This window comes from Macaca nemestrina, chromosome 8 (assembly GCF_043159975.1).
Source record: "Macaca nemestrina isolate mMacNem1 chromosome 8, mMacNem.hap1, whole genome shotgun sequence".
In the NCBI taxonomy this organism is placed as follows: Eukaryota; Metazoa; Chordata; class Mammalia; order Primates; family Cercopithecidae; genus Macaca; species Macaca nemestrina.
In genome coordinates, this window is record NC_092132.1 from 48,244,965 (window position 1) to 48,265,628 (window position 20,664).

The 20,664-nt window shown below is 37.7% G+C and overlaps 2 protein-coding genes across 3 annotated transcripts in view; one reads left to right on the forward strand and one right to left on the reverse strand.

The window, feature by feature from the left end:
* The window catches only part of LOC105476102 (TSPY like 5), a 321,338-nt gene that overhangs the window by 117,511 nt on the left and 183,163 nt on the right, over positions 1–20,664 (forward strand). The gene's annotated exons all lie outside the window — the stretch shown is intronic.
* LOC105476099 (carboxypeptidase Q) overlaps positions 14,006–20,664 on the reverse strand; it is a 494,234-nt gene continuing 487,575 nt past the window's right edge. For both annotated transcript variants that reach the window (XM_011731752.3, XM_071067973.1), the window contains exon 8: positions 14,006–14,485. In XM_011731752.3, coding sequence (XP_011730054.2) covers positions 14,322–14,485 — 164 coding nt within the window. In that variant the 3' untranslated portion in view covers positions 14,006–14,321. The remainder of the gene's footprint in view (positions 14,486–20,664) is intronic.

The following is a 20,664-nucleotide window of genomic DNA, read 5'->3' on the forward strand; positions in this document are numbered from 1 at the left end:
GTTAATCATTTGGGCACAGTTAGAGAGGATGTATATTTCATGAGACAGATATAGATATCAAAATCTGTTTGATATTTACTCAAGGTAAATGGGAAGCATCTCAAATTTTTATGAAAGGAGCACACTGAGCAAATAGGACTGCGTGCGGCAATGTAATGTATGCAGTGTAGATGCGTGAGAATTTTTAAGACACTCTTGGTGTCATTACTGTAATTATTGTGAGGAGGGTGGAATACTCTGGGGAACGTAAACTCCAAATTATCCACAGACACAGCAGAACCCTCAAAACACATCTTCACAATGTCAAGGGCAAAATCAGCAATCGACCTTCTTTCCCTCTAGCTTCCTCCTTTTTTTTCGGTGACAGATTTCACCCTTCTCACATTATACAATATTTAAATGGGTTTCTCTTCTCAATTTGCACTTAAGTCTACTCAGCTAAATGAATCAGAAAAGCAACTTGACCCTAAAGTCAAATTGGAAAGCGGCTGCATGCATAGAAAATAGGCCACCACGCAAATGATACACCATTTCTCAGCAGATAAACAGTTCTTTTTAAATTTATGGAAAAGAAGAGAATCATACTTAAAAATGCCTATAGCTATAGTTAGTGAGTAGCTTGTTCCAGACTCCAAGATTGCCTGGTACACCTTAGCAATTAAGATGTGCAGGTGGAGTTTTCATGAGAGGAAAATAACTCTAGAGACCACTCTTGTATTAGGCTTTTTGTGTTGCTACAAAGGAATACCTAGGACTGGGTAATTTATAAAGAAAAGAGGTTTAATTGGCTCATGGTTCTGCAGACTGTACAAGAAGCTTGGCACTAGAATCTGCTTCTAGTGAGGACCTCAGGAAGCTTATAATCATGGTGGGAGGGGAAAGGGGAGCAGATGTCTCACATGGCAAGTGTGGGAGCAGGAGAGAGATGGGATAACTGCTGCACACCTTTAAACAACCAGATATTGTGAGAACTCATTATTGTGAGGATAGCACCAAGCCATTCATGAGGGCTCTGCTGCCATGACCTGAATACCTCGTGCCAGACCCCACCTCCAGCATTGGGGATTACATCTCGACATGAGGTCTGGAGGGGACGAACATCCAAACTGTATCATGTTTCTTCCACCCTCTCTTCTTCTAACTCCCACGTACTTCTTCATACCTCCCCTACTCTTATTGCTATTAATAACCACACTCATCAGCATGCTCCCCTACCTGCACACAGTCACATTGTTGCCCTTACCCAGACCCTCCATACTCCTGTAATAAGGCAGCAGTAAAGGGGCCCAGCTAGCAAATGGACCATTATGTTATCATTTGGCCCCATATAATTTTGTTTTGTTGCTAAGGAAACAGACTATTTTACGGAGAGAATGAATAAGATCCATTTCTTCAGAGCCACTTGTAGGATAAGGCAATGGGGGTACAATCCCTAACCCTATGCCAAAGGTGGAGGCGGAGAAAGGGTCTAGCTCCCCGGAGGAACTAGAAGGGTACAGTGACTCAGGAGGCAGTGGGTGAGGAAATGACGATCTTGCCAGCTGGTGGAACTATGAGACTATAATACAACTTTGTGAATTTCTCTCTTCTAAAGTTGCTCTGAAACCTAAAATTCTGGAGTGACTGGGGTAGGTGGTGGTAGCAGTGAGTGGAGAATACAGAATTTAACTTACTCTGGGCTCCACCGTCTATGGGGATAATCTAATATGTTGCTCAGAGCTGATAAGCAGAAAGCACAGCAGCCCCAAGTCAAAGGGAGGTGGAGCTCGTTGGTGTGGCAGTGTTCCTATAGAAGTTACTCTTTGCTATTCCTGAAGGAAAGGGAAGAAATGTAGTCCAACAGGATATAAATGTCCATCTTAGAAAGCAAAAGAGAGGCAATCAGCCTGCCTGTGAATTTTTAATGCTAATTATAAAACTGGATATAACTTTTCTAGAAAATAACCCTTGAAATCCAATAATGATGACCAGATGAACCACAGATTATCCTTGAACTGTGGTAATTCATAGATACCAAGAACATCCAAGTACTACCAAATAGAAGTAGTTACTGTGAACACCCTTAGCTTATTTCTTACCTTAAAAGAAATGTTTTCAGAATTTCATGTTAATTATTGTATTTCTTTAGTTTTTTTTTTTTTTGTAGATGCTTTTTATCTGTTAAGGATGTCTTCTTTAATTTTGACCATAAATGGATTTTAGGTTTTATGTGACTCTTTTTCTTCATCTAGAGATGATTGGGTAATTTTGCCCTTTTAAATTTCTTAATGTGATGGATTAAATTAACTCATATTCTAATGATAAACCAGTTTGGCATATTTGAGCATTTCAGCTCAGACTTTGGACAGTTCACAAAATTTCTGTGAATCTACATACCCAGATTGGAATCAAGTTGTGAAGAAAATGAATCTAAATGCATTAAATGTAAAAGGAATATAAGTACATTCGTCAGACAAAAATTAGTGGTCTGACACCCACTTCCAACCAAGTAGGAGTAACAGGGACCAGACTTACCTTTATGCATGAAACAATAAAAAAATTCCAAATACAATGTTTTAAATAACAGTGTTGAAGACATCAGACATCAGGAAATGAGGAGCAATGATGCCCAAGAGACAGAAAATGAATGAGGTGAGCACTATGATGACCCTAGCTTACTTCCTTATAGAGTTTCCAGTTGCAACGTGGGGAAGGGAAACCCAGGCAGAGCCCAGGAACCATCATGAGTTGAAGAGAGGAATGTGAATGTCCAGAGAGGCTGAGGCAGCTAGAATTCACAGGACATAGTGTCACAGAGGACAGTTCCACATGCAGAGAGAAGGCCAGAGAGCTGCAGAGAGTCCCACCTTTCCACAACTTCAGCTGAGTACTGATCAGTGCATGCATTTGTGGAAATGATCAGAGACTAGGGAAAGACCCATCTGGAAGGAATATAGAAAATAATACTAGGAGCTCCTGTTCCTTCAGTCATAGAGAAACAACATAATTCATAGAGCATCAAGAGTACTTAGAAGGGTTGAGCTTTAGTAGTGGGGCAAGATTAGCCCTCATCTTGCTCTGATTTCACCTCATTGAGCTTGGTTAAAGAATCAGGACATGCTACATTTCTGAATCCAGCATGAACCTGGGAGTGACTGACTGTGTTTTGGATTGAGTTGGAAGACACCATCTTGTAAGCTACATGACCAATATTAATCACTCAAAATATATGCTTGTATCATCAAGGGCCACCGCGGTAGAAATTATTACTCATGTGAGTTACTGAATGGTGTCTCCAATACAAGTCTCCGTTTCTGACCACTTGTTTTCCTTTCGTGAAGATAGGATATGAATGATACCACCTAAAGTATAATTGTGATAATGACCTGCCTCTTTGGGAGTTTCCATATTTCCTTCCTAAGCCTTTCTCCTCACTTAAGAGAATTCCAGGACTTTCCTGGAAAGGCACTCAGCCTACTTCTCTCTTGACAGGGCTTCTTGATGGGAATTTTCACTTTGTTTCCATCATTACTTCAAAAATGGGAATGAAGGAGGAATGGAACTGAGAAATGAATTTGCCGTAAAATAGAAGCAGCTAACATTCCTCAATCAGGGGACGTATATTGTGGACTGACTATGTACTGGGCACTGTTCTTGGTGCCCTTCAATTAGGTAAACAACCAATTGTTTTCCACCTGTTCTTAACAAAAAGACTGCAGAGGAGATATGAGGTAGCAGTCCAATTTAATCGTTTACTTATAGATAACTGTTGTAACATTTATTGAAAAGTCCACCTTTTTTTTTTTAACAGATCATCTATACCAACCTGTCATAAATCAAGTTTTTGCACACGTGGTTCTGGATCTGAACTCTACTCTGTCCCACTGGTCTACTCATTTATCCTTGTGCCAATGCTATGCCGTCTTAAAGACATTAAGTTGTTAAGTCTTGATATCTGGCAAGACAAGATAAAAAATCAGAATAGGCTACATTATGTTGTGGCAACAAAACCTCCACAAAATGAGACTAGTACAATCTTAGCACCAAAATCTAATTAAGGACAGTTTGGAAAAATCACAAGCCAATTTCACTAATGATTATAAATGAAAAAAATTGAGCAAAATATTAACAACCTCATCTATTAGTGAAAGAAAAAGAGAATAAATGATGACAAAGTTGAGTTTCTGCCAGATATGCAAGATTGGTTTCTTGCACAACAGAAATTTATTTCTTAGTCATGCTTCACTTCCATTGTGAGTAAACTGGAAGCTCTGTCATTCCTTATTATTGCTCTGGATCCAAGCTTGTGGATCAGGCATTATCTGAAACATTGCCATTTGCCTTGGAGAAAGAGACAATATGGCAAATCATACAGGGAATTTTACAATTTCCACTCAGATGTGTATGATCTGTTTGAAACATGAGTTTTAGTTGCTTAATATTTGGGCTTTGCTCTTTTTCTGTAAGTCTTGTGTAGAAGCTCTTCTCATTGAACACCAAATAGTTAAGTCCAAAACAAAACAAAACACCTGCAGATTTCTGTTTATATTAATTTGCCAAAAGTACATAGTAATACCAAATTACAAGAAATCAGGAAAGTACAATCTTGCCTTGAATGAAAGTGGAATTAAGGGGCTACAATCCCCTACTTTTTCTTTTTCAGAAATAGTTGGCTATTAATAGTCCTTAGTAGTCCAACTACACTTTAGATTCCGCTTGACACATTAAATAAATGAACAAACCAACAAACCAAAATCAAGAACTCAAAGCCACAACACTCCATTGTAAAATTTTGATAGAGACTGTGTTGATTCCATAGATAAATTTGGGGAGAATGAACATCTTTACTACTGAGTCTTCAAAAACATGAATGGCATATGTCTCCAATTATTTAGCTCTACTTTAATATATTTTAATAAAGTTTGATAATTTTATCCATAAAAGAATCTCACATCTTATCATAAAAATTTTTTCTAGACTCTTTACATTATTATTATGTTTAGAGACAGGGGTCTTCCTATGTTGCACAGCCTGGCCTCGAACTCTTAGACTCAAGTGATTGTCTTGCTTCATCCCTCCCTCGTAGCTGGAACTACAGGAATGTTTGTGTGTGCCAATGAGCCCAGCTAACATTTTATATTTGATGCCAACGTAAATGATATCTTTTTAGTTGCATTTTCTAAGTATTTGTCTAGAAATAGTTTTCATTTTTTAAAATTTCTTTTCTTGAGCAAACTTCTTAATCCTCATTTTTAATTATGATACTTTTTTTGTAGATTCTTTTGAATTTTCAATGTAGGCAATCATATTTGTCTACAAATAGAAACAGTTTTCTTTCCTCTTTTCCTTTGCTTATACATTTTCTCTTCTGTCTGTGGAAGCTAGAATATCCAAGTACTACCAAATAGAAGTAGTTACTTTGAACACCATTAGTTTATTTCCTACCTTAAAAGAAATATTTTCAGCATTTCATGTTAATTATGATATTTCTTTAGCTTGTTTTGTAGATGCTTTTTATCTGGTTAAGGATGTCTTCTTTTATCTTTACCATAAATGGATTTTAGGTTTTATGTGACTCTTTTTCTGCATCTAGAGATGATTGGATAACTTTTCCCTTTTAAACTTGTTAATGTGATGAATTAAATTAACTGATATTCTAATGAGAAACCAATCTTGCATATCTGGCAGAAACTCAACTTTGTCATCATTTATTCTCTTTTTCTTTCACTAATAGATGCGGTTGTTAATATTTTGTTCAATTTTTTTCATTTATAATCATTAGTGAAATTGGCTTGTGATTTTTCCAAACTGTCCTTAATTAGATTTTGGTGTTAAGATTATACTAGTCTCATAAAATGAGCTTAGAATTAATTAGTCCCTCTTCTGTACTCTAAAATAATTTTGTAAAACTGAAATTATTTACAGTTTGGGAGAACTTACTTATAAAACTAAAGAATTTGTGGTGGAAGGTACATTTTAAAATAGTGATTCAATTTATTTAATGTTTCTAGAGCTATTAAAATACTAAGTTTATTCATCAACTCATTTAAGTAATCACATTTTTTTTTCTAAAAAATGGTGCATTTATTCAAGGTTCCAAATTATTGGCATAAAGCTTTTAATCAGTAATTTTCAGTATTTTCAAAGAGCCAACTCTTTGGCTTTGTTGATCCTTTCTACTGAAGGCTTGTGATCTATTTCATGCACTTCTACTCATATTTATTGTTTATTCCTTAATTGTTTATTTGGGTTTATTCTGCTATTTCTTAATTGGAGGAAAAAAGGATAGCAGAATAAACCCAAATAATTAGGGAGTAAATAGTAATCCCTAATTATTTCTTTGGGTTTATTAGCTTATTTTAAAATTTTTATCATTTTGAACTGTAACTTTGCCTCTAAGAAACTGCCTACCTACATCCTACAAGTTTTGATATGAAAGTGTTGTCTGTGTGTGTGCTATTATTCAGTTGTACATATGTTTTAATTTTAATTATAATTCTTTCTGTGACTCCGTATTAGTCTGTTCTCACACTGCAAATAAACACACACCCAAGATTGGGTAATTTATAAAGGAAAGAGGTTTAATTGACTCACAGTTTCACATGGCTGGGGAGGCCTCACAATCAGGGCTGAAGGCGAATGAGGAGCAAAGTCATGTCTTGCATGGTGGCAGGCAAGAGAGCTTGTGCAAGGGAACTCCCCTTTATAAAACCATCAGCTCTCATGAGCCTTATTCACTATCATGAGAGCAGCACGGGAAAGACCTGTCCCCATGATTCAATTACCTTCCACTGGGTCCCTCCCATGACATGTGGGAATTACGGGAGCTACAGTTCAAGGTGAGATTTGGGTAGGAACATAGCCAAACCATATCAGACTCATAAACCACTAAATAATTTATTTATTTACTAAGTCATTTATTTATTTCATTGAGTTATATTTCTAATTTTCCAAACTTATATATGTTTTTAGTTGATTAGTGGCATTGTGGTCACAGAATATGATATCAAATTTGTTAAGCCTTTTTTTCTCATTCCATTTGGTAGGGGAGGTTGTTTTGTTGTTATGCACTTTACCTCTCTTTTTTGTGGTTACCTTAGAAAATTTAACTTTCTTTCTTTCGTTTCTTTCTTTTGAGATGGAGTCTCCCACTGTCACCCAGGCTGGAGTGCAGTGGCACGATCTCAGCTCACTGCAACCTTCACCTCCTGGGTTCAAATGATTTGCGTGCTTCAGACTCCTGAGTAGCTGGGACTACCGGTGCACACCACCATGCCTGAATAATGTTTTAAATTTAACTTTCAAATTTAACTTAGCAAAGCCTAAATTTAGACAATATCTTTATCCTCTTGTACAGCAATACAAGTGAACCCACAGAGAAAGGCTAACTGGAACCCACAAAAGGGGCCAACTAGGTCAGGAGAAGGAAGGAGATGTTGGTTGCACTTAGAATACTCACCAGACCAGTTTAAAGATGACTTCCAGAAACTTTCTACATGACAGTTAGGCCTGGGCAGGAAGGGTCGACAGTGCCTCACTGGCAGGACAGTTGCAAGGGGACATTGGCAGAGACCCTCAGTTCCAGAGAAATAAGTGGCTGTCAGAGCTCACCTCCAGGTCAGTCGGACCTATGGGGGACCAATGAACTGCAAGCAGGCACCCAGAAGGGCGGATCCCATATGAGCTCCTAAATTTATTCTTTCTGCCCACTGCACAAAATCAATTGCCTGAGACTGTGGCATTGCAGTAAAGAAAGAGTTTAACTGACATGAGGCCAGCTATGCAGAAGAACTGGAGTTATCACTCAGATCAGTCTCCCTGAAGGGTTGAAGGTTAGGGTTTTTATGGACAGTTTGATGAGCAGGGGACTAGGGAATGGGTGCAGCTGATTGGTTGGGGATGCCATCACAGGGGTGTTGGAAGATGGTCCTTGTGCAGTGAGGCCACCTCTGGGCAGAGCCACAGGACCAGCTGAGTCATGAGTCCAGGTGGGATCAGTCTGAAAAACATCTAAAAAAACCTCCCCAGTCTTAAGTGTTACAGTAGTGATACCTATAGAAGCAATTGGGGAAGTTTTAAATCTTGGGACTGCTGGCTATATGACTCCTAAGCAGTAGGAATTATAGAAACTATGCCTACATTTTAGCAGAACTTGGGTCTCTCCTATAATCCTAATCTTGCAGTCTTTCATTAGTCTTACAAAGGCAGTTTCATCTCTTGAACAGGGAGAGAGTTGGTTTCAGGAAGGGACTATTATAATTCTTGCTTCTAAGTTAAACTATAAACTAAATTCCTCTCAAACTTATCTTGGCCTATGTCCAGGAATGACCAAGGACAGCTTGGAGGTTAGAAGCAAGATGGAGTCAATTAGGTCAGGTTTTTCTTACTGTTATAATTTTGCAAAGGCAGTTTCACAAGGACCTTAGAACACTAATTCCAGTAACTTCACTTATTCACATGCTATTCCAGTGAAATATATTCTTTCCATCTTGTTTTGTTTTCAAATACCACCTTATTATTGTGGTTTTTATTTATTCCATGTTTGTTTAAAAAGGTTATCACTTTCTTTGCTCTTAATTTCTGTCCAGCGGCCAGGGTTAGGTGGTTAGTCAGAACAATGAGCCAAACTGAAAGTAACAATCAAGCCTTAATCACTTACAGAGATAGTGTAAACAAGAGGCAAAAATAAGCACCAGCTTCCCAACGTTCCATTTTTTCCCCCAGGGAATGGCAGTAGGCAAGGGTCAGATGAATCGGTTCAGACAGGGAAAATCATCTCACTAACAAAGAGCCCTAACCAAATGACTCCTAACATTTTATGGTCCAGGGAACTGACAGAAGGGAGCAGGGGAAGTCTAGAACTAGAAAAGTACTGGGTCAGAGTGGATGAAAGTATCTTGGTCATAAGATAAGGAGACCTTGAATGGAGGTGTTTGAGTGAGGAATGGGTGGCTGCCCTAGGGGGCCTGAGTTCTTGACTGCAACTCCTTCTGGAAAACTGTAGCCCACTGGCAGAGCACTAAATCTGCTGTGGGGAGGTGTATTAGTCTGTTTTCATGCTGCTGATAAAGACGTACCTGAGACTGGGTAATGTATAAGGAAAAACAGGTTTAATACACTCACAGTTCCATGTAGCTGGGGAGGCCTCACAATCATGGCAGAAGGTGAAAGGCGCATCTCACACATGGTGGCAGACAAATGAGAGCTTGTGCAGGGAAGCTCCCCTTTATAAAACCATCAGATCTCATGAGACTTATTCACTATCATGAGAACAGTACAGGAAAGACCTGCCCCCATGACTCAGTTACCTCCCACTGGGTCCCTCCCACAACACACGGGAATTGAGGATGACATTTGGGTGGGGACACAATCAAACCACATCAAGAGGGCAGCTTTCTCCCAGTAGGCCTGCCAGGTAAAGCCTTTGTAATGCTTAAAGTCAGGCCTGGAAAGTCACACATAGATTTTGATTTGGCCTGGAGCCCATCTCTTCACTTCTTGTATGTGTCTGTTCTACAATCATTTAATTTTGCTTAGAGGACACTTTTTCTAATTTCCTTTAGCGAAGACCTGCTGGTAGTAAACTAGTTCACTTTTTTTTTTTTTTTTTTGAGACAGAGTCTCACTCTGTTGCCCAGGCTGGAGTGCAGTGGCATAATCCTGGCTCACTGCAACCTCCGCCTCCCAGGTTCAAGTGATTCTCCTGCCTCAGCCCCCCAGTATCTGGGATTACAGGCATGCGCCACTATGCCTGGCTAATTTTTGTATTTTTTAAGTAGAGACAGGGTTTTGTCATGTTGGCCTGGCTGGTCTCGAATTCCTGACCTCAGGTGATCCAACCGCCTCACCCTCCAAAGTGCTGGGATTACAGGCATGAGCCACCATGCCTGGCCAACTCTTTCATTTTAGTCTGAAAAATATCCTTACTTTGTCCTTGTTTTCAAAAGATATTTTCCCTGAGCACAGAGTTGTTAGGTTGATAATTGTTCTTTCTCAGCATGTGGAAGATCTTATTCCATTGTCTTCTGGCTTGCATTATTGCTGTTAAGAAGTTAGCTAAAAGTCCAATTGTTGCTTTTTTTAAGATAGTCCATCTCTTCTCTCTTACTTCAAAGAGCTTCTTTTGTCTCTTCTGGTCTGTAGTTTCTCTAAAATATGTCTTTTTGTTTATTCTGTTTGGGATTCACTGGGTTTCTTAATTTTGTGTATCTCATTATTTCTGGAAAATTTTGATTTATTATATCTTCAGATAATTCTTTGTCCCATTTTTTTTTCTGAAACCCTGATTAAACACATTAGACAATATAACTCTATCTTTCATATTTCTTAACCTTTCATTTATATTTTACATTCTTTGTCGTTCTGTGCTAAATTCTCATAAATTCCATCACTATTGTCTTGCAGTTTATAAACTCTCTCATTAAATTAGTTAAATTTGTCCCCTAATTTTAAAATTTTACTTAGTATAATTTATATTCCCTAAAGTTCTATTTGGTTCTTTCTACAGTATGCTTGGTCATTTTTTTTTTAATGGTACCATGCTCTATATTCTACTTTCAAACTCTTCTTTGACTTCCTTGAAATAATGGACATAGCTTAAATACTTTTAACCTAAAAATTCCAATATCAGAGGACACTATGGGTTAATTCTTTTTTTTTTTTTTTTTTTTTTTTTTTTTTTTTTTTTTTGAGACGGAGTCTCGCTCTGTCGCCCAGGCTGGAGTGCAGTGGCGCGATCTCGGCTCACTGCAAGCTCCGCCTCCCGGGTTCACGCCATTCTCCTGCCTCAGCCTCCCGAGTAGCTGGGACTACAGGCGCCCACAACCGCGCCCGGCTAATTTTTTGTATTTTTAGTAGAGACGGGGTTTCACCGTGGTCTCGATCTCCTGACCTTGTGATCCGCCCGCCTCGGCCTCCCAAAGTGCTGGGATTACAGGCGTGAGCCACCGCGCCCGGCGGGTTAATTCTTTATATTTTTGTTTGTTCTCGCTCAGAATGCTATGATTTTCCCCACTTTTGGTTGTGAGTTAATATTTTCTGTAACTTTATAAGTGGGAATTTCTTCACACCCTCTACTTAGCTTTTACTCAATCATGGTAACTTTCCTTGCAGACCTGAGAGTTATTTTTGTTCACCACTGTATTGAGGTATAATATTTTGGGGTCTCATTTTTGTTGGAGTTCTATAGTATCCTTAATGTGGCAGAATCTGGAATTTGTCTACAATCTCCTGATCTCTGAATGGAATTTAAGTTTACCACATTCTTTAAACTTTCTCAAAGAGAAAGCTTGTTCAATGTTCTATGTATCTCCAAATGACCAACAAACTTATTAAAAAATACTCAACATCACTAACCATCAAGGAAATGCAAATTGAAACCACAGTGAAATACCACCTTACTCCAATCAGAATGGCCATTATTATTATTTTTGAGACAGGGTCTTGCTGTCACTGAGGCTGGAATGCGGTGGCATGATCACAGGTCACTGCAACCTTGACCTCCTGGGCTCAAGAGATCCTCCCACCTCAGCTTCCCAAGTCGCTGGGACCACAGATGCATGCCACCATGCCAGCTAATTTATTCTTTATGTTTATTTTTTGTACAAAAAAAGATCTCACAATATTGTCCAGGCTGGTCTTGAACTCCTGAACTGAAGCAATCCTCCTGCCTTGCCTTCCGAAAGTTCTGGGATTATAGGCACGAGCTACCATGCCTGGCCCCAGAATGCCCATTATTATAAAGTCAAAAAACAACAGACATTGACTGGATGTGGTAAGAAGGGACTGCTTATACACTACTGGTGAGAATGTAAATTAGTACAACCTCTATGGAAAACAGTATAGGGATTTCCCAAAGAACCAAAAGTATATCTACCATTTTATCCAACAACCCCATTACTGGGTATCTACCCCAAGGAAAATAAGTCATTATATCAAAAGACACTGGCATGCATATGTTTATTGCAGCACAATTCACAGTTGAATAGGTATAGAACCAACCTAACTGCCCATCAACTGATGAGTGGATGATGAAAATGTGGTATATATACACTATGGAACACTGCTGAGTAAGCTACAAACAAGAATGAAATGTTTTTTGCAGCAACTTGGATGGCGCTGGAGGCCATTATTCTAAGTGAAATAACTCAGGAATGGAAAACTGAATACTGTATATTCTCACTTATAAGTGGGAGCTAAGCTATGGGTATACAAAGGTATACAGAGTGGTGTAATGGACATTGGAGACTCAGAAGCGGGGAGGGTAAGAGGGAGGTGAGGGATAAAAAACTACATATTGGATACAATGCACACTAGTTGGGTGAGGGGCGCACTAAAATCTCAGGCATTACGACTATACAATTCATCTGTGTAACAAAAACCATTTGTACCTCAAAAGCTACTGGAATTAAAATATATATATATATATATATATATATTTAAAGCTGAGCACAGTGGCTCATGCATGTAATCCCAGCACTTTGGGAGGCTGAGGCAGGCTGATCACTTGAGTCCAGGAGTTCAAGACCAGCCTGGGCAATGTGGCGAAACCCTGTCTCTACAAACAAACTAAACAAAACACACACACACAAATTAGCACCCTTTAGTTCAACTACTCAGGAGGCTGAAGTGGGAGGATCACCTGAGCCTAGGAGGTGGAGGTTGCAGTGAACCGAGATTGCACCACTGCACTCCAGCCTGGGCAACAGAGTTAGATACTGTCTCAAACAAAACAAAACAAAAACAACACGCATGCACACACACATATGTATATATATATTTTAAAGTTTCAAAACCCTTAAAAAGCAAAAAATATTCTATGTATCTCTTGGTATATAGTCTTTTGATACTTAGTCTTTTGTCTAATATTCTTGTTAATCAGTTCATTCATATATTTAATAAGGTGTTTCTCAAATATTATCTAGCATTTTTAGTCATCTTCAGTGTAAGGGCCAGTTAGAGTACTGGTGTGCTACTTCATCAGAAACGAAAGATCCTACTCTGTCTTTCAATCGTTTTATTATCATTAATACAACTGATACTTTGTACTCTCCTTCTGAAAATCCAATTACACACATACTAGAACAACTTGATATTGTATCACAATTCTTGGATGATTCACTCTGGCTTTTTTTTTTTTTTCTGGATGATTCACTCTGGCATTTTTTTTTTCTTTTCTCTTTTTGGATAATTTCTATTGGCATATATTCAAGTCCACTGATGCTCTCTGCAGCCTTGTGCAGTTGGCTGATGAGTCTGACAAAAAAGTTTTATATCTCTGACATTGCATTTTTTAACATATTTGACTCCATTTTATGATTTCCAACACTGCTGAAATTCCCCTTCTGTTCATGTGTGCGGTCTATTTTTCTTACTAGATCTTTAACATAATTATCATAGTTAGGTTAAACTCCTCTGATCATTCAAACTTCTAGGTCATCTCTTAGTCTTGTTCTCTTAATTGCTTTATCTCTTGACAATAAGTTCATTTTTTCTTGTTTTTCTTTTTTTTTTGGTATGTCTTGTAATTTTTTATTGAATATTGGATGTTGTGTGAGGAAAAATAGTAGAAATTGGCTCCAGAGAGGATGGGGATTACTGTGTTTGCTCCAGACGGCTCTGAAAATATTATTGAGCCTCTCTGAGCTTCAATCATGTCATCAGCAAATTGTGAATAAGCACCAACTTCATGGAAATGTTGTGTAAAATATACAAAACATAAATGCAAAATTGCATTGCTATTTATCTAGTGACGGACCCTAGTACTTATCTTTAATAAGGCAATTGAATTATATATTCTTGATTTTTTCCCCAAATGATAATATCCTTTTTTCCTGCAAATTAAAAAATTCCGAAGTTCATTTTTAAAATTCACATAATATGAAAATATACAAATTAGAAAGTCAAATGCCTCCATATATTCAATTAAGATCACACTAAAATTGAGTAATTCTTCTACTCCTTCAATAAATAATATAAACCATATTTTCATATTTAATGTTTATGTTCATAAATGAACACATAAAAATCAGAGATCTTCCAAAAATTTATTGTGTTTAGTTTTAAAGTGGAAACGATGTTTTTAAGAGGTGATATAAAGAAATGCCCTCGCTGTGATCCCTATCATATGTTGATTCTATGTGGTGGAAGGGAGGGGAGAATGATTCCTTTTTCTAGAATCAGAGAATTTGGAAAGTATCAAGAAAGATAATAACAGAAAACATGAAATAGAGTTGCGCTTTGAAGATGAATTAGATGAAATTGTTATGTGAAGAGGGGTTTTCCAAAGTTGCAGAGCCAGGATTCCTGGCCAGAAGCATGAAAATGTTTCTTTCTTGCTGTTTCTAGGACCTAGGCAGCATTTCTTCCATGTCTGCAACAACATAGGAAACAACAGCCCAAACAGCAGCAGCAACATTCATCTGCTTTGGATCCATGACAGTCATGGTGTCTCCGTGGGAGTGATGGAAGAAGAAATACTTGTATAAGTCATCAAGTAGACTGGCTCCTGCAGATAAAAGAGGAAGAATTCTTAGTGGAGTATTTTGACAGACACTGCTGAATACACACACCTCTCCCTCTTCACTTTTGCCTGCTCCTATTGTACACTCTGCAATAGCAAAATAATTACTTTTCCAGGCTCTCTTGCAGCAAGGAATGTCCATGTGTCACCATTCTGATGACTATAATGTGAGTACCCAGCTGTGGGTGAGTTCTAGAAAAATCTTTAACTTCGTTGACGAAGAGTTGGGAAAATACCCCTAACGCTGCATTAAAGGCAGATGAGAACTTTGGAGCTTCATGGGGCAAAAAACCCCTAAACTGAAAATGGCAGAGTGGAAGTAGCCTGCATTTAGAAAATATTGCTAACTCTCTCAAGAAGCTCTGCACCGCCTTCTTCTGGATTTCCAGTGATATAAGGGAAAATAAACTTTTATTTGTATAAGTAACTGAGACAAATGCCTCATATTTATAAAAAGACAGTATCTTCTTTGTATCTGCATGTTTGCAAATCATGTACCTTCCTGGATACAAAAGAAAGTCAATACCCCTTTGTTCAAGTTTTCCTTCTCAAATCATCCATTTACTACCTAGAGTCATAATGTCCCCAGCAACCTCCAAGGGCACCAGCAGGAGTCTCTGCCCCACTTCAAAGCTTCCTTCTCATTCAAGTGGGAAGCCTTTTGCTAGTTTCAGTCATGGATCATAGCCTCAGGGAAACTTCACTGTCTCTTATATATCCTTGAAAACCTACTAGGCTCATCTTACGGATTCTAGTTGCAGTTCTTTAGCCTCTAGCTAGCTTGATTGATTGGTTGGTTGACTGTTTTATTGTGAAATATACCAAACACACATAAGCTTGTAGAGAACATAAATGTATATTATAAAGGGTGACAATAAGTATATATATATGTCCATAATTCAATTCAAGAATGATATTACTAGTATCTTGGAAACCCATTTATGACACCCCTGCCCATTGCGGATCTTTTCCTCCCTCCAGAGGTACCCACTAGCCTGCCTTGCCTCTTAATCACTCCTTGCTTTTCTACAGTTTTACCACTTCATACTTTACCACATATATGTATTTGACTATATATAACAAATATACATGTACAGATAACACAGTTAATATTGCTTACTTTTGAACCATATCCTCCAGATATATTTCTTCAGCTTGCTTTTTCCATCCAAACATAGATAAGATTTATCTATGCTGTTGTGTATAGCTGTAGTATTTGCATGTTTTATTGCAGTACATTACCTCTTTGTATTTATTTTTTATCCATTTTACCAACAATGGTCATTTAGGTTGTTTCCAGTTTTCTGTTACATGTTGCTACCAACACTCTCAAGGCTTTGAATGTAGGAGTGGTTTGCTGGGCTATAGAGTATGTGTGTGTTCAATTTTACCATGCAATTCCAAAATGTTTTCCTTTTCAATTTACACTTACACTGTTAGTATATGAGTCATTCTCTTGCTTCACATAGTCTACAGCACTTGATATTGTCAAACTAATTTTTGTAAATTTGGTGAGTGTGAAATGTTAGCTCATTCTCAGTTTTAAAAGTGAGACTAATTGTGAGATTAAGTATGTTTTTAACTATGGATTTTTTTTGTCATTTATGTGTGTTTTCTCTTTTGTGAAGTTCTTGTTCATGCATTTTGTCCATTTTTCAATGGATTTGTCTTTTTCTTATTGACTTGTAAGAGTTCTTGGCATAATTTAGACACTACTCTTCTGTTAGTAAGTTTGTATATATCATTTCCCAGTTTGTGGCTCATCTTTTTACCCTGTTTAGTGTGTGTTTTGATGAGTAAGTGTTCTTACTTTCAACGTAGTTGGATTTATGAATCTTTTCCTGTAAGATTTGTACTGTTTATGTCTTAAGAAGTCCTTCCTTACCCTAATGTTATAAAGATATTCTCTGATATTCCAATCTGAATTTTAAAAAGATTTTATTTTTGTTTTTAAGTTCTCACCCACCCAGAATAGGAAATGATTTTTGTGTTGGGTGTGAGGTAGGATTCTATTTTCAGTTTTCCATTGTCTAGAAACATTTATTGATTAGTAGTACATCCTCTTTCCCCACTGATCTGTGGTACCGATTGTGCCATATTAAGTTTCCTTATATGTTTATTTTTGTGCTAATTGTTTCAATGATCTATTTGTCTATCTCTGCAACAATGCCACACTATCTTAATTGCTATTACTTTAGAATCCTTGCTATCCCTTAGGACAAATTCCCTCACTTTCTCTTCCTGCTTCTTCAGGAGTGTTTTGATTATTCAGAACCATTTGCTCTTTCAGATAAATTTTAGAACCATCTAAATATACTCCAAAAGTATTTTTGGATTTTGATCAGAATTGTGGTAATATCTATTTTAAACTGGGGGAAAACCTAACATCTTTTTTTTAGAATATTGTGTTCTTATCCATGAAAATGGTGTGTTGATATATGTTTTTATTTGTCTTCTGTAATGTCTTTAAAGTTTTATAACAGTTTTACATATCTTTTGTTAGTTTTCTTTCTTTGATGGCTTATATATTTTGTTGCTATTGTAAATTTTCATTTTGAAAAACCTACATTTTCTATTTGTGACTCTCCAGTTTTAGTATCAAGGATGTGTCTGATTCATAACATGGTTTTCATTCTTTTTTATATACATTCTGGGATAGTTTGTGTAAGATTAGAATTATTTATTTCCTGGTTATTTTGTAGAACTTTTAACAAAGCCGTCAAAGTCTGATGTTTTCTTTATGATAACAATTTTAATGATTCAATTTCTTTCATGGTTATTGGGCTATTCAGGTTTTCTACTTATTCTTGAATTAACTATAGAAATTACATTTGTCTAGGAATTTGTGAGTTTTGCCCAAATGCTCAAAATAATTGGCATGAAGTTGTCAGTAATATCCTATTTTTAATTTTCGTTGATGTCTGCAGCACCTATAGTGATGCCCTCTTTTTCATTCTTGATGTTGATTATCAGTGTTTTCTCGTTTTTTTTAAAATCTTGCTTGCAGTTTGTCAGTTTTATTAGTATTTTGAAGAAAAAGAAAAGATGATGACTTTCATTTTTTGGATACTTTCTATTATTTAGTAGTTATTCTTCCATTGATTCCTGCTCCTCAGTTTATATTATGCTTATATTATTTTACTTCTCCTTTCTTTGAATTTACTTGCTTTTTTTCCCTAATTTTTGGAGTTAAACACTCAGTTTATTACTCTGCAGACGTACTTTGTCTCTAGTATCTGCAGTAAGGCTATAATCTTCCCTCGATACTGCTTTAGCTGTATCTTACCAGTTCCCATTAGTAGTTTCATGACAATTCAGTTCTAAATATTTATTAATTTGTAGTTTGACTTTTTTCCTTGACTCATGAGTTAGAATGCATTTTTTAATTTTCAAAAGTATGAAGTTTTCTAAGTTATTTTTTCATTATTGATTTCTAATTTAACTGTTAGAGGACATTGACTATATGATACAGATTCTTTGAATTTTGTTGATGTTTGCTCTATAGCCTATTATATGATACATTTTTGTAAATGTTCCATATGTATTTGAAGAGAATGTGCTTTCAGTGCTCATGTAAGTCCATTAGATCAAGCTTCTTAATTGTGTTCTTCAAACCTTTTAACTCCTTACTGATTTATTGTGTATTCGACCCATCAGTTTTGAGAGAGATGTGTGAAAATGTCCCTTCGTGATTTTGAATATATTGTAGTTCCAGTAATTTTAAAAATATATTTCAAAGTTATGTTGTTAGGGGTATACAAATTTAAAATTAGGTATCCCTGGAAAATTGAAAATTCATCTGTAGCATTGCTTTTTGTTCTGGAAGTCTAGTTTTTCCTAATATTTAAGATAGACACACCTGCTTCTTTTTGCAGAGTATTACCCTGGTATGTCCTTTCCTATCGTTTTACTGGCAGCCTTTCTCTGTCTCATACTTTTAGGAGTTTCTCTTATGAATAGTTTAGAGTTGAATTTGTTTTTGCTTCTATCTGTTTATTGTGTTTTCTAGGTTTCTTTTTTTTTTCTTTCTTTCTTGCCTTCGTTTGGGTTGATTTTTTTCCCTCCTCTCATTCATTTTCTCCCCAACTCTATAGTTTGGAAGTTACATGCTTTATTTCAATTCTGGCAGTGGGGACCTTGGAAATTATAGGTTACATATTCATCTTAATAAGTCTAAAGTTAATCAATATCTTATAAAGCACATTAGTGGCCCCAAGTTTTGTACTTGTCCTAGAGGCACTCACTGCTCAGTAAAACCCAATAATCTAGGCAAACAGGGATTAGCAGACAAATGCCAGGCCCCAGGGTTTTCCTACTTCTATAGATTTTCGTTATTTCTATTATTTCTCACCTCTGAGGAATTCGCTTATTTTGCCTCCTGCTAAGTCATGTATTATAAAAAGACAATTATTATTATATCCAATAACTATATTAGGGAAGGGGACGGATGTCTCTATGTTTCTGGTAACCACATTGCTAGGATTTCCCTCTTTGAATCCCCTACTTCCTGTCTTGTGGACTGGACATTGCTCTTGTTCTTGAGCCATCCATTGCCCCAGGATGCCATCTAGGTTTTCTCCAAGCCCAACCCAAGTTCTTACAACTTCGTACCAGAGTTTTCCCCTATCTACTCCCATAAACCCCTTGTTCTGGGGTGGAATACTTAGGATGTCAACACACAGATATAGGCACAGGTTTCCAGATGAACAGAACATGCGAGCATTCCAGTTTGGTTGATATTGGGGGGTAACTTGGGCTAATTATTGGCAGATAAAGTTGGCAACCACTTGTGAAGGTCCTAAATGTAAGGCTGAAAATAGACTGAATGTAGTTCACAAATGTGGAGCCATGGTGGCCGGGAGATGAATAGGAAGGTGGGGTGACTAGAGCTGCACCTTAGGGAGATGCTCCAAAAAACTTGAAGGAGAAATTGTGTGAACAACCACGAAGGTGAGTATACAGCTGGAGAAGAGGTCCAGTCTGGGGAGAAGTGAGAGGGACCAGGGCCAGGTGATGACATCTTGACCTCCAGAAGGCACAGATAACCACACTTCCCAGCAGAAAAGCTCAAAGTCTTTTTTTTTTTTTTTTTGAGACAGAGTCTTGCTCTGTCGCCCAGGCTGGAGTGCAGTGGCACGATCTTGGCTCACTGCAAGCTCGGCCTCCCGGGACTACAGGCACCTGCCACCATGCCCCTGGCTAATTTTTTGTGTTTTTAGTAGAGACAGGGTTTCACTGCATTAGCCAGGGTGGTCTCGATCTCCTGACCTCGTGATCCACCCACCTTGGCCTCCCAAAGTGCTGGGATTACAGGCCAGAAGTCCATTTTAAAACCGGAAAATACTTTATGCCATGAACTCACAGCACACCCAGGGGAGACAAATCTGTATGTTTATTCTGGTAGTAGCTAGAAAGCACTTTAACAGAAACTGTGACATTTTAGAATTAGTTGAAGCTCGTGGGGAGTACATGCTCTCTGGACCCCACAGAGCATCAGGTGAATGTCAAATTCATGTACAAGGACAGAGTAAAAACCTTCAAAGAAAAGAAGTCACTGAGGGTGAATGGAGGATGAATTAGGATTGTGGATATCAGGAAACAGGAAGGGACATTTTATTCCAGCAGACAGCTTGGAACACTTGGGGCTGTTTCCTTCCCAGTCAGGGCTTCTTAAAGATACTGCATGGTGGTTGACAGACAAAGGCTCCAAATTCCGTATTTCAAAAAGAGAGGCAAGAAATATTTGTCCATGCCCTCTTCAGAGCTCCAAAATTCTCAGACTGAAGGAATTTGGCTGCCTTCCTTTAGAACTAGTGACTTGAAGAAGGCATTTCCTCAGATATCATCTAAGTTCCCATGAACGTTCTACAAAACTAAAACAACTCCAAAACGTCTTCTATCACTAGTGAGAATGCTGGTAACTGCAGGATATCCCAGGGTGGGCCCACCGGCTGGCTTGCAACTTTGTCTCTTTAGTTCCAAGGACATTTCATCAGTGACAGCTACTGATCTAAAAGACAGGCACTGAGGGAGATCCTGCACTTCCATTTCTGAGAGCACCTGACATCGCAAGGTGGGTGGGTCGGGGGGAATGTTAACTATCCCCAGGGATAAATTGCACAGGATCTTCTGACAGGTATATGAGCTCTGAAGAGGGAGTCATA